At 49.2% G+C, this 13,496-nt stretch overlaps 2 protein-coding genes across 3 annotated transcripts; both read right to left on the reverse strand.

Moving 5' to 3' along the window:
* Positions 1 to 2,085: 2,085 nt before the first annotated feature.
* KCNRG (potassium channel regulator) lies at positions 2,086 to 6,804 on the reverse strand. The gene is made up of 2 exons (XM_082782641.1): positions 6,230 to 6,804; positions 2,086 to 4,442 (listed from the first exon to the last, which is right to left on the reverse strand). Exons 1-2 carry the CDS (start codon positions 6,793 to 6,795, stop codon positions 4,190 to 4,192), a joined length of 819 nt encoding a protein of 272 aa, XP_082638767.1. The 5' UTR covers positions 6,796 to 6,804; the 3' UTR covers positions 2,086 to 4,189.
* Positions 6,805 to 8,003: 1,199 nt separating this feature from the next.
* On the reverse strand, positions 8,004 to 12,589 carry TRIM13 (tripartite motif containing 13; the record flags this gene model as incomplete). Of its 2 annotated transcripts, none has more annotated exons than XM_082782625.1 (4): positions 12,569 to 12,589; positions 11,997 to 12,174; positions 10,280 to 10,419; positions 8,004 to 9,236 (listed from the first exon to the last, which is right to left on the reverse strand). In XM_082782625.1, the coding sequence occupies exons 3-4, from the start codon at positions 10,295 to 10,297 to the stop codon at positions 8,004 to 8,006; spliced, it is 1,251 nt and encodes a 416-aa protein (XP_082638751.1). In that variant the 5' UTR covers positions 10,298 to 10,419; positions 11,997 to 12,174; positions 12,569 to 12,589. The 2 variants fall into 2 exon arrangements, with proteins under 2 accessions (XP_082638751.1, XP_082638750.1); XM_082782624.1 differs by lacking the exon at positions 12,569 to 12,589 and adding an exon at positions 12,387 to 12,510.
* Between the last annotated feature and the right edge of the window lie 907 nt (positions 12,590 to 13,496).

Genomic DNA, 13,496 nt, shown 5'->3' on the forward strand with positions numbered 1-13,496 from the left:
TTCCCAGTATCAGCAGAGCCATGAACGGTTCGGGTGGTAAACAAAGGACACATCCCCAGAAGAGATACTGAGAACAAGAGGGAACTTTCCAGCATTGAATAAAGAAATACAGGATGAAATCCAACTATAAAGGAGGGAAAAATTATTAAAATAAAGAAAATACAATACAGTTCCAGGTTGTTCCAAACAGTCTCAAGTTATGTCAACGATCTCAAGTCATTCCAGGGATGTTCAGATTGGACATGAGGAAGGATTTCTTCTGTCACATAAACTTTAAGTACTTGAAGGACTCAGTGGCTGCATTATATTACCTCTTAGTTCCTTTCCCTCCAGCCCCCTTACTGCTGTGGGAATCCACTGGTGTGTTATAACAGAGGAGAGCTCACTGCGCCTTGCACGTCCAGAAGGGAGCTGGAGAACCGATCGGCTCGTGGTGCCCCAGCAATACGGCAGGCAACTCCCAGCATCTCCTGCCCTGGAGCAATTTGCAAAGTTTTGCAGAATCTGAGGAATAATAAAAAAGCAAATACAGAACAGAATTTAGTGTACTCAGTAAATTTTGTACCCTCCCAGGAAGGAGGAATTCTCTTGAGAAAGTGGGCAATGACTTGAAGAAGCGAACCAAGCCAACCATTACAAATTCCAACTTTGTTGGAAAAAATGGCTAAATGTTTCAAAATGACGACTGCCGTTTGGTTGTAGCTCTGCCATTGCTGCTTCCACTTTCTATGCGAAGAAGTCCAGGCAGGTGCTTTCCTTCGAGGACCCAGCTCACCACCACATCATCTCCAACTAAATTTATCCCGCGGGTATCCTGCAGGACAATGTGCACTCAGGCACTTCCACCAAGTTTCTGTTGGGTTATTGACTCACACTCACGTGCTCTCAAACTTACTAAGGTACCATTTTTTTAAAAAAAAAAAAGAGCACGAGTGACAGAGGTGAGACTTCTCAGCTCATTTCTAAGCATCAATGATAGAACAATGTGGGAATCCAAACTTACTGGCTGCCACGAGCTTTACATCAAAGATGCGCCCAGTCCCACCCTACATGCTCACACCAGGTCAAGGTAACGTATGCACGGTTCCTTACGGGATGGGAAGTGTCACTGGTGTGTTTTTCCACTGCCAGAATATTAGGGTGAAAGAACGGTGTTTATGCTGAATAAAAATTAACCCATTGTAAGCTGTGTCACCGAAATGACCGAGCCCAGAGGATGGTGATGGGTCTCATTGGGTCAGTACTGGGTCCAGCCCTGTTTAAATGCTTCGTTACCAACCTGATGGTGATGGTGGGGCCAAGTGTGCCCTCACTGTGTGTGCATGTGACACAAAATGGGGCAATGGCAGATTCACCAGAGGGCTGTGCTGCCATCCTGAGGGACATCGACAGGCTGGAGCAATGGGCTGACAGGAACCTGCTGAAGGCCAACACAGAGAAGTGCCGAGCCCTGCACTAATGAGCCCCTGCTGCTAAGGAGGCTGATGGTGTCCTGGGCTGCGTTTGGCAACGCATCACCAGGAGGTTGAGAGAGGTGATGCTTCCCCGCTGCTCAGTGTTGGGGAGAGTCCATGTAGGGCCACCCAGGGGAGGAAGGGCCTGGAGCACCTGTCCTGTGAGCAGAGGCTGGGAGAGCTGGGACTGCTCAGCCTGCAGAAGAGGAGGCTCAGGGGGATCTCCCCCAGGGCTGGGAATCCCCGCAGGGAGGGGGCAAAGAGGCCGCAGCCAGGCTCTGTTCAGGGGTGCCCAGCGCCAGGCCAGGGGCAGTGGGCACCAAGGGGCAGGCAGGAGGCTCCCTCTGAGCACCAGGCAGCACTTCTGTGCTGGGCGGGCGGCTGAGCACTGGCCCAGGCTGCCCAGAGAGGCTGTGGGGGCTCCTCCTGGCAGAGCGGCACAAGGCGCCTGCACGGGGCCCTGGGCACCCTGCGCTGGGGGCCCTGCTGGAGTAGAGCTTGAGGATGGGGCCTCCAGAGCTCCCTGACAGCCTCAGCCCTGCTGTGGTGCTGTAAAATGCTTGTATTAAGTATTCATTTAGGCAGAACCATGGAGCATGAGTAATGGGATAGGTTAAAGTTTTTTATTAATCCGAATGTGAATATTTCCAATTTTGTTTCACTTCATTTTAAAGGAGTCCAAACCCAGTTTGCAAAATGGCTGCTACAGCAGTGAAAATAAACTCTCCGCTTCTACAGTAGGTGCAACAGCCTAACTTTGTTACTACAAAGGGTTCTGAAACAGTTCTCATCTGGATTACACTGTTGCTGTCAGCCATCATTTGTATCAGGATGCTTACAGTTTCAAGTCCGTTATTTTCCTCTTTGCCATAAAAAGTTGTCACTTTTGTCTTCTTCTTGCTATTATTAGTGAGTCTCCTCACTAATACTCACAGTTAGACTCATTCACTACTCATAAGTATTGGTTTTGGTTCTATTTCGATTTGGGGAATGGGAACTTTTCTGGAAAGCCAGTCCGTGTACCTCAAAACGAACCCACTGCTTCAAAAACAAGGAGTGTTTTTGTACAGCATCCTGCTGTGCCACCCTAAATCTGCCTTCAATAGGCCGACCACAAAGCCCACCCTTGCATGGCTCCTGCCGCAGACCTTCACAGCAGGGCAGAACCATCCAGAGGCTGCAAACCCAGCTGGGGCCTCAGGGCAAGCCCAAATCACGCGGCAGCAGCCCTGCAAATATGGAAGGGGCTGGTTCCTTGTTCCCCCGGCGCAACCATAGTGAGGAGGAAGTAAATAAAATAAACAGAGGCCTAACAAAAGGGCCGTGCTCAACACTTCAACGCATTGACCAAAAAATACAATCCAGTTTGAACTGAAGGCATCCAGGCTGTTATTCCACACTCAATACGTCATGATGTTCTACATTATTTAACCTGTGAGCTGCCTGGGAGGTGTAGTCCCATAATCACGTTATTTCCCCGCTAGGAAGCTCTAAAAGAAGCAAAGAGAACCTCGTCATTGCCAGTGGACTTTCGAATTTGTGTCGAACTGAAATGCTTTATTGTGGCAACAAAATAAAACCAACGCCCAGTAGTGGCATCAGCAGCCTGGAATGATCCATTTCATTGAAAATCCTACAGGCAAGGCACAGGAGGGTGATCCCCACCACCCCCAGGCTTAAGTGCTGCAAATAAATTCGCATTTTAAAGCTCATTGTAAGCCAGGTCTGAGGCTTACGATGCAGGATGAAAGGTTCTTAATTTCTAAAAGCTTCCTTAACTTGCCTGGAACCTGAGATAATTTGGGCATCTTTACAAAGCATCGTACAGGGTTAACATCCCCAGGGCTTTAAAAGCAACTTCTGCTGAGCCTTCCTCCTAAATACATTTTGTATTTAGCAAGCATTAAAAAATGCCTCAATTTTGTTAAAAAGTTAGCCAACTCTTCCATCTGAAGGACTGATTATTGTATTTTTCTTCTTCTTACAGTGAAAGCTCTGAGAACTGACCCTCTGTTCGCTTCCCCAGTGTTCTCTGCAGACCTTTCTCTCTTAATTCCCAGCACCAAAGAGCAGCTCAGTGTCTTCAGATGGGGGCAGAGGACAGAGGAGCATTTTGCAAGAGACAGTACCACATTATCAACACACCACCACCAGCGGTGGCTTCACAAAGCCACCTTCTCACATCTTGAGTCACACAGCAACACAACGGGCGATGCTGCAGCTTTCAGCTACGTGCAGGAGAAGCCGTGCAGGTCCCCTCCCGAAAGCAGAAGCAGCATCCCATCGTTCCGCTTCGCACCGCTCCTCCGGCCACTTCTCCAAACTGCTCGGAGGAGAATGGGGTCACCTTGTTTATTCCTTCGTGTGCTATCACATCTGAAGCCTGCTTACATTGACGCGCAGAACAAAAACGAGCTTCTAGAAGGAGGGGCTGAGTTTTCCGCGAGTCCCGACATAAACGTTAGCCACAGGGAAAAAACAAAACCAGCCCTGGAAAATGCTGGAATCTGGTCCCCAAACACAGTATTGAATCTGCGGCTCGTTTATTTAGAACTGAAGAGGGTGGAGCACTCAAAGGCAGGAAGGCAATTTTTTTTTTCCAAGTACTTTACAAAAATAAAATGCTGTTTGTTTGTTACTTCCCTCAATAGCTGCAGTTTCAAACAAGCAAACAAAAAGGGCCAGTGGTGCCGACACAGCCCTCTTCCACCTTCAAAAGATTACAGGAAAAGGCTTTATTTCCCCTTCTGCGTGTGGCTTCTTTTTCCCTGTGCTGCCCCAGAGCTCCCCGGGCTTTGGCTCACCGCGACGGCGAGGCCTGCTGGCCTCTGCAGCCTTTCGAAGCTGTAGCATTCCACTTTCTCCTCGCTGGAAACCGTCCTGGTGCTTACGAGGCGAAAGCCGTCTTTGAGGAAGGTGTCAACCAGCAGGCCCAGCACGTTAACGCCGTTAATCAGCTTCCTGGTGTCAGGCTGTATGGAAACGTACCTAAAATGAGAAAAAATAAGTTATAAAAAGCAGTCACAGAACACTTTAGATACTTCTGGAAGGATTTAATCAATTTTTTTTTAAAAGAACAAACCGGGTCCTCAGGTGGTGCAGCTCAGCACAGTCGCACAGGCCTCCAGCAGCCAGGTTCTGGGTCTCTTTTCTCTCCTTTGAAGACAATTTCACTCTTCCTTCATCACAAGCATTGCTCTCTCACCCCCTCAACAAAACTTACAGCCTTAAAAAGGAGAGAGCCGTGCCCTGAAGCCGCAGCGGTTTTCAGGTAGGAGTAGGTGATGGGAAGGAGAAGGAAGCCACAATCATCCCAAAAGCACACAGGATCTCTCTTATAAACAGTGACATTTATTGCAAAGGTACCTCGTACAGCAGGCCGTGTGGCGACAAGTAAGAAAATCATACCCACGTCGCCTCAGAGAGCTTTAATTGATATAAAGTACAGCTTAAGAACCTACCCAGACACTTCAAGGAACAGCAGTCATGTAAAAATACTATTACAAAACACGTACGCTGACGGGGTGAAACTGTTCCACAGGGAATTACACCGAACAGGCATGGAAAGCACAAAAAAAAGGCAAAAGAATCCGTTTCACCACAGACTTAAGTCAACAGAAACTCAGCAGGCTGCGCAATCAAAGTGTTCTCGTTCCACTGATCAAGGTAGGCTCGTCCACAGGAAGAGTTTCACCGAGTCTGAAGGAATAAAGGAAGGAATTGGGGATATTTTTCCCACTACTCAAGCTGTCGGAACCTACCCGGCCAACTGCTAGTCCTGTAAAACCGTTTCCAAAATTACAAAATTAAGGGCTGGCACGTGAAGACGCCTTGCTGCACAAATGCAAAGTAGTTCTCCCTCTTCCCTCCCCTCGCTCGGCTACAGAGAGCTGAAAGGAAGGAAGATAAACTCGGTAATCAAAGGAGTGCAGTGTTAATTCAGATATTCCGAGAGAATAACCCTCTTGGCACGGTTTCAGTGAAATTTCCATAAAGTTCCAGATGTTCTAACAGTCGCAGAGGACAAATGAGGTTACGTTTTCTTAGCCAGTAAGAACGCGGCTCCATACGATGGAGACATCCAGCAAGAGCTTGTTTAAAAACTCTACGTTTTCAGCAGAATACGCTGCTGCTATCCCAAAACTCCCTGATTTAGAGCAGCCTTGATAAAAACCGAACCTGGCTCTGATTTCAAAGAAAACCCACTGCGCAGCACGCAGCTAATGGTCTCCCCCTTCTCCCTCCCCGCAGTTAAAAGGCTCTACAAAAGCTTTCCAGCCCCTGAACCTCAGTTCCGCCGGTGTTTTCAACCCTGTTCAGCCATTCTTTTTTTTGATATTGAAGGCTACAGGACCACGAGGCAGTGGATTTCAGCTTTCTCCTGCACCTCACTCCTTATTTTGTTTCCTTCCCTTCATTTCACTCTGTGTTTTTCAAGTTTCCTAGGAGGTCACCGATGCCACAAAATCCTAAAGCCTGGCAGAGAGAGCACAGAGGGAAGGAGAGAGAAAGACCCAACAAAACAGAGGGACAAACACTGAGAACAGGATTTTTAAAAGTAGCGATTATTTTTAAGAACAGGCGAATCAGCCTAACAGAAATTCAACTGGGCACTTCAGAACTGGAGAAATATCAAATTAAAAGTACAGAAAGAAGGATTTTTGTTCATTTCTCTCAGACAGTTGTCCCATAGTGTCTTTAAAACAAGCGCGTACTCTGTGGACTAGAAGTCCTGAAGGCCTTTCCCCACGGAGAAGTCCCACTACGGAGAGTACCTGGCCACAAGCTGGTCGCCGGCGACGTATTCAGTTCCACACTGAAAAACCAGGTCGTGATGAGAAGGTCTTTCCGAGGGAAGGGGAACGAGCGGCTGCTGAGAAGGAAAAGGGCTGCTCCACCTCTGCGCTGTGAACACGGTGATCTGCTCGGCGAGCCTCTCCACGGTGCTGCTGCAGGAACCGAAGATGCGGAAAAAAGCCTGGTTTTCCCGGAGGAAGAAACGCACCTCCAGCATCTCCGGCCGTGGCTTCAGCAGCTGCTCCTGGCCCAGGAGCTCAGCCAGCGGCTGGAGCTGATAGAACTCCGCTTCTCTGCGCAGCCTCTCCAAGTCGGAAAAATCAGCGGGCAGAGAGACCTGCAGGGTCCTCAGGAAGTCCAGGATGTAAGCGAACAACGCTCCGTCCCTGTCCACGAAAAACTCCCCGTCCACCAGCTGAAATTCCTCGTCGTCTTCGCTCAACATCCGCGCCAGCCTGGACTCGGGGAACTGCCGCAAGGTGGACGCCCGGGTTACAAACCTCACACCTCCCACGCTCAGGGCGACCACCTCCCGACTGCTCATCGCCGCCTCAGCCCCTCAGGGATTATGAGGACGCTCTGCTCTCCGCGCCTGCGGCTGGATCTTTCCTAAAGCACGAGCCATCCGCAGCTGCACGAAGCATTCGCCGCTTGCTGCGAGTGTTTGGAGCGAGGTGTGGAGCAGCCACGGGCTCCCCGGGCAACAACGCTGTAAATACGGCGTACCAGCGGTTTGTTTGCAGGGCTCGGTTGCTTGGAGACTCCAATTCTTGGAATTTTGCATTTTATTTTTGAAACGAGCCGCCTGCAAGGACTACTGGAAGGACTACAACAGACTGGATGGACTTCAGGCAATGTATTTCCGGATCGTGTGCTCTCAATGAAGGGCACTTCGGGGAACTCAAGCTTCCAGCTCACTTGAAATCAGCGTTACCCCACGGCCAAGCTGACGCACTCGGAAAGTTATTTCAGTTCAATTAATTCCTGAAACAAGGTGCACGAAAACCCGGTACCAGCAGCAAAGCCTACACCCCTTCCAGGGCTGAAGCCCTTCCAAGCACGACTCCCACACCCCCAGGGCGTTACACACACTTTCCTGGCTCTTGGAATACCAAGCTGGATCGACAGAGAGGAGAAATCTGCTGCCACTTTTGCGGGGCTACACCACAGGCCTGCCTCTCCCCACACTGAGCTGTTTGCTTGAAAGATGCTTTTTAAGGAGTTGTGGCTTCAAAGCAAGGTGGCTCTACCAAGACAGCTCGCCCCCCCCGACAATTTCACGCTGGAAAAGCAAACTGCGAGCACGCAGCTTGCTCTCCTCTCAGCAGCCTCAGCTGGATTCTCTGTACCCCTAGGATTTATTCAAGCTGCTTGCCCTGGAGATAGGTTTTTGGACAGAACATGTAAACGACAGCCATTACCTAATGGTAATTCTACAAATACATTACCACCCCCCTAAGTTCAGCCCTATGTTTCGGTAAGGAAAATGATTTAAAATGAGGAACATTCCCCTCATCACCACTACAACAAGAATCCTGATTTTTTTTTCCAAAGCTCCCCTTCACCTTCCAGGTCAGCAGCGCTCAAACTACATGACCATCACGGAAACATTTTGACCCATCACTCAACATTTTGAATCAGAACATTTTGAGTGTTTTCACTGGAAGCCTTTTAAAAAAGCACAATTCGTTTTACAAAGCTTTACGTTTCCTTCACCCGATCTCTTTTACTTCCTACATTTCGGTAGGGGCTTCACAACAGTTTATATTTGCAGACGAACTGCGCCACGTTATCCAGTACGACCAACGTGTAGTTTTTACACTTTTCCCTCAGAAGCGAAGCTCCATCTGTCATCTGCTCCCAGTAAAAGACGGCGTGATCTGCTATCTCCACCGTATCTGCCAAATAAGATAAGCTAATTGTAAAGAGCTGAGACTTCCAGCCCTGGAGATTGTCAACGACAGACTCCACGAAGGACATCCGGGTGACAGCAAGAAGCAGCAAGCAAATAAGAGTGGTTACTATCAACCGGCGCGAGAAGACCGAGGGGATCTTCAGTTTCAGGGTGCTGTTTTCCTGAGGCAAGGCCAGTTTGTCCACGTCAATCAGTTTGATCCCGTTCCACTGGCTGGTGTCGAAGCTTTTCATCGTAGGGCTGACGTCCACGTTGGAACAAGGTAGCGGGGTTTCTTTGAGCACCTTGATTTTTTCCCTGAACTCCTGCATCTGCTGCAGGAAAATGATGGGCTCGGACACGTCCTTGAAGGCCTCGGCGATGTTGAAAGCCATCCGCTGCTCCTGCAGGATGGCGTTCAGCTTGTTGATCTCCGGGTCGTAGGCCTGCATCACGGCGAGCTTCATGGTCTCGAAGTCGGAGAGGATCTCGTTGCGCTTCTGCTCCAGCGTGTGCTGCAGCTTCTCGAAGAACTCCTTCACCTTGTCGGAATCCTTGGTCAGCATCTGCAGGGCTTTGCGCTTACTGGTTTCCAACGTATCCAGGCGGGAGAGCGCGTCCCCGCAGCGCCACGTCTCGAAGCCCTGGAAGAGGGTTTCGAAAGCCCGCTTCTCCTGGGAGTAGGCCTCCTCGATGGAGCAGAAGACGTGCTTCGTGTGGTCGCCGCGGGTGGCGCAGACCCCGCAGATCAGCTGCATGTCCGTCCGGCAGAAGATGTTGAGGGGCTGCCCGCTGTGCACTTTGCAGACGGGCATTTTGGGAGCCACCTTGATTTTGTTGTACTTCTCCACGATGCCTTTCAGGGAATAGTTGACCTGTAAGCTGGTGACTCCCGTCACGGGTGTTTCCTTCCGGCACGTGGGGCACTTGAAAGGGGCCGGCCTCCACAGCACGTTCCGCACGTTGCCCTCCAGGATGCCTTCCAGACACTTCCTGCAGAAGTTGTGCGAGCAGGGCAGGACGCGAGGGTCATCAAACAGGCTGCAGCAAATGGGACAGGTGAGGTCTTCCTCCAGGAGCTCCATCGTATCCTAGGAAAGAAAATAAAGACGGTAACAACTTAGGGAACGCATTTCCGAAGTTCTTCAACTACAGAGCTTTTTTATTCTACATGCAAAGACAAAGGTGAGTCTCTAATCACGTAAAAACTTCCATTTTCTCCCACAATAATTTATAAGCAGCCAAGTGAACGTTATCATTGAGCTATTCAGCACAAACTTAGCATATTTCAAAGAACAGCTGCCCATGATCCTTGATAATTCATAGCGAAACAGAGCTCTGAACTATTTTATTCATCCCCGATCTCTATTTCCAGTTCCATTCTCACAGCATTAATGCCTCAGCAACTCCTTTTCGTGGGCAGGACCTGCTAGAAAAGGATTTACCACACATTCCTTCGCAATGGGAAGTCTCAATGAAAGGACACATCCCACTGCTCTCCCCATGCCTCTAACCAAAGCCAAGCTCTCAGGTGCAGGCACCTTGTAATTACAGCGTGCTCTAGAAAACACACAAGTAATAAAAGACCAAACAGGGTGACAGCTTGTATTTGCCAAAACTCTCAAATGCTTAGTTTGGAGCTGTAATTAAAAAGATGCTTCCCTTGTGTAGTCATCCCATACTGTGTTTTAAAATATATGATAAAATTCCTTTTATAAATTAAAAGATTTATCGCAAAAAAAGAGCATCCAAGTAGTCCCGTAACAAGCAAAGCATACAAATGAGCTGTTTTAAGTAGTTTTGGTGTTATTACGAAGGTTTCTGTCCCCTCTAGGAAATATAAAGCAGCAGAGAAAGAGAGCCAAGAGAAGAGCTGCGAAGAAATATCCATGCTGCACGGGACAAGAAGAGCAATAGCGCAGCACTGATCCCAAAAAAGCACTGATAGCTACAGGGAAGAAAGGCAAGGTCAACGCTGAGTCTCCTCCACGAGAGGACAGATACAGCCACGGTGAGACTTCACATTCCCGAGAGGTGTAAGCAAACCTTCCGTGCTCCTCCAGCACCGAGGAGGAGAGGGATTCCCTGCGTTTGGTAAGCAAAGTTTGAAAAGGTTGCCAGGTTTTCTACTCACCCTGAGCACTGAGGTCATCGGGCAGAAGAAGGCACCCGTTAAAGCCAGGGAAAAAGCCCTGGAGAAAAAAGGTCGAATCACTCCATGTGCCACCAAGGGTTTCCTTTAAGGCCACAGATCCCGCGCAGAAACTTCATTTTCTGTAAAAAGAAAGTAATTTTGAAGCACCTCTTAATGCTGGCACACACAAGGTTTCTCTCTTGCCTCCTCTTCCTAATGGTAAAAACAATGGGATGAAGGGAAGAGGGTGATTTTGCCCCTAAACTCCTGAGTCCCTCTGTATGAACAATTCTGTTTTCCAGCTTGGACTCGTAGCTTTTAGCCATGGTAGCAGCACAAAGATCAGTTTTGCCCACGCATTCAAAGGACAATAACTGCCAAATGGAAATGCCAGTTCTCCGTCTTTTAGTAACTGGAAATCCACAGCGCAGAAAACATTTGCCCCGGTCCATCTCCTTTACCAGGGAGGATTTTGCTTCTTAGTTAGGAACTGGAAGCGAAGCTTGGTATGCCTGACAGCAAGCACTGAAAACCACTGCAGAACACACTTACTACAACGTGTCCCATCAAAAATGCAGGACAAACATTGAAGACTTGCAAGCTCCTAAAAATACAAAAGCGTATACAAAAGGGTTTCACGATCCAAATAAAACTGTCTTGGTGCATTCCAGGCCTGCTTATCCAATTAAATAATTACACTTCATAAATGCAAGTGAACTGCAAAATCATCGTACGATAGCATTAAAAGCTTAGGATTTAAATTTTAAAAAGAAATTGGCAAGGCTATGAGCTTACTTTAAAAAAAATCTCTTATAGCAACAGTAAGGAGAGCAAACTGAAAATACTGAAAACCTGAAGGACTGGTTTGAAGAGCCCAACTTCCTTCTGCTCTAGGAGGCCAATTGCAGAGAATAAGCTGCCTGCGGACTGAAGCACACCTTTGTACCCACGCATCCCTTTGTACCAGCAACCTGGTATTTGCACGAGTTAACTACAGCTTAAAACGCAGCAACACCACCACTTCTCTGTGGGGAAGCTCCGTGTAACTTCTGACACAGGTGCACAAGGAACTGGAGCCCGCCACCTGTAGCGCACACACCAACAGGCACAATGGTTTCTCCCTTCACCTGAGCTCTGGAAGCTCTCTGGGTACAAACCCAGCAGATGTCACCCACCTGAAAGAAAGAGCGACTGGCACGGCCCTACCGTTCAGAAGAATGAATGGTAAAACAAATCTAACCGTAAATATGAAAATAAGCAGCGTAGCTCGTTACTGCACTCCAAACGCAAATTCATCTAGCACGTGTCTCAGCACAGTTGGGTTTATGAGCTAGCAGGCAGAAAGCAAAACCGAAATTTCTCCAAACTTTACAGAAAACAGAAACAGAAAGCGAGCTTCCCTCAGTTACACGTTTCCTTCAATGACATGTAAGTAGTCTAAATAAAACGTTACCAAGTTGGGCTGTATTTCCACAAGCATTTGAAGCAGTGAGGATGGATCCTGCCCCCTTTCCTTCACAAGGACCCCACCAGACCTCGTCAGGACCTCCTTTGAGCTACTTCACCAGCTTTCTGTCAGGTCAGCGCGTTCAACAACCCCAAACAAGGCTCCCACGAGACAAGGACGTGAGGAAGGGAGGTGGGCGCTCCTCTTTGGGGCAGCACCAACCTCAATCCCACTCACCCCACAGAGGGAAACCACAGCCTGACCACGCACCTAGGGCTAAAGCAGCCGACCTCCGGATCTCCCCTAGCATCCAGGCGAGCAAGAAGGAGCCGAAGCGAGCGGCCACACTTCCAATATTGATTATTTCACAGCCAAAGCGTTTCTTTTTCCTTCTTCTTCCTCGTAGGAGCGCCAGGCAGATCCAAAGCCGTTCAGCTCTCGGAAAGGCCTGTAAAAATAAATAGATAAATAGATAGATTGATAAATAAATAAATAATAGGTAATTTTAGTCAGGGTGAGCGCTGTTTCCTCAGGAGGCTCCCGTCCCCAAGCCGTGTGAGGAGAGCCGAGGCACCCCGCAGCCCCACAGGCAGGGCGGCACAAATGGCCGTCCCCCACGTCCCCTCCACACACACACACACACCCCCAGCCTCTCCTCACCCTCGGGGCCCTCCCGAAATGGCAGCGGCGCCACAGAAAATGGTCGCGGGGCCGCCTCTCCCAGCCGCCGGCCCCGGGGGTGGAGGGAAGGAAAAGGCGGGCAGCGGGCGGCCGACATTGCCTCACGGGCGGGCACCGCGGCGCCCAGCCCCGCTCCCGCTCCCGCTCCCGCCTCAGCTCACCTCACCTCAGCGGCCCCCCGGCCGCCATGCCCCGGCCCCGCCGCCGCACGCCCCTCCTCTCGCCCCGCAGCGCCGAGGGGCGGGCAGGGAGCGGGGTGTGCTCGGCGAGGCTGGGTTATGGGGAGAAAAAAGGGGTCGGGGGGTGCGGGAGAGGCCGCCCCGATGTGAGGGGTGGTCGGGGGGGGTGAAGGGGGTGCGTGGCCGGGGGTGCTGCCTGAGGGGGTGCTGCTGAAGCGGCTGCTGAGCCGCGCTGGATGCGCTCCAGAGCTCACATCTTTGGTGCCCAGTTCTTTGTGATTTTTGAAAGCAAGCATTTCCAGGTAGTTTCTGAAAACTGGTAATAAAGGCCATCCCCAAATTGCTTTCAAGTGATATCCAATGCTTGTGCATTTACATTTCTAACTTCCCCGTGTCTGTGCTTTCCCAACTGCCATCCTCATACTAAAAAATTCCTACTCATCTTCTCTAGAATATTTTGATTAAAGATATTAACAAGATGTCATTCTTGGCATTTAGATTCCCTACTCATTACAAACTCATTGTACAACTTTTTTTCCTCATGTATTTTCAGAGTATGTTTTATTCTCTGTTCATTCTTTTTCCTCATTTTCCTGTCCTTCTCTGTCTCCTTATAAACAAAGAGGGAGTTGTATGGACATAAAAGCGCAGACTGGCTTGCCTAGAGTATCTCTTCTTCATCTGGACCATCCAAAAATTTTATTTTCTTTCCTTTCCTGGGCTTCTGTCAGAGCTGAAAGGTTAAACCCCAGGACAAACACAGCAGCCACCATATCATTTCCTAAGCAGTCACGGGATTTCTGTGTTCAAGTGTACCACGGCTGTCCTCAACATGATCAAACATACTCGGGGTACTTTTCTACTGAGTAATCCGAGTGATTATTTCTATTACACATGCAAAATATGTAAT

The sequence above is a fragment of the Aythya marila genome, assembly GCF_965140915.1.
Source record: "Aythya marila genome assembly, chromosome: 1".
In the NCBI taxonomy this organism is placed as follows: Eukaryota; Metazoa; Chordata; class Aves; order Anseriformes; family Anatidae; genus Aythya; species Aythya marila.

What these genes read in the sequence shown, in the direction of transcription:
- KCNRG (XM_082782641.1), bottom strand. Translation starts at nt 6,795, where the DNA reads ATGAGCAGTCGGGAGGTGGTCGCCCTGAGCGTGGGAGGTGTGAGGTTT. An exon ending in GGCGACCAGCTTGTGGCCAG is followed by an intron (nt 4,443 to 6,229) that starts GTACTCTCCGTA and finishes TTCTCATTTTAG; the next exon opens with GTACGTTTCCATACAGCCTG.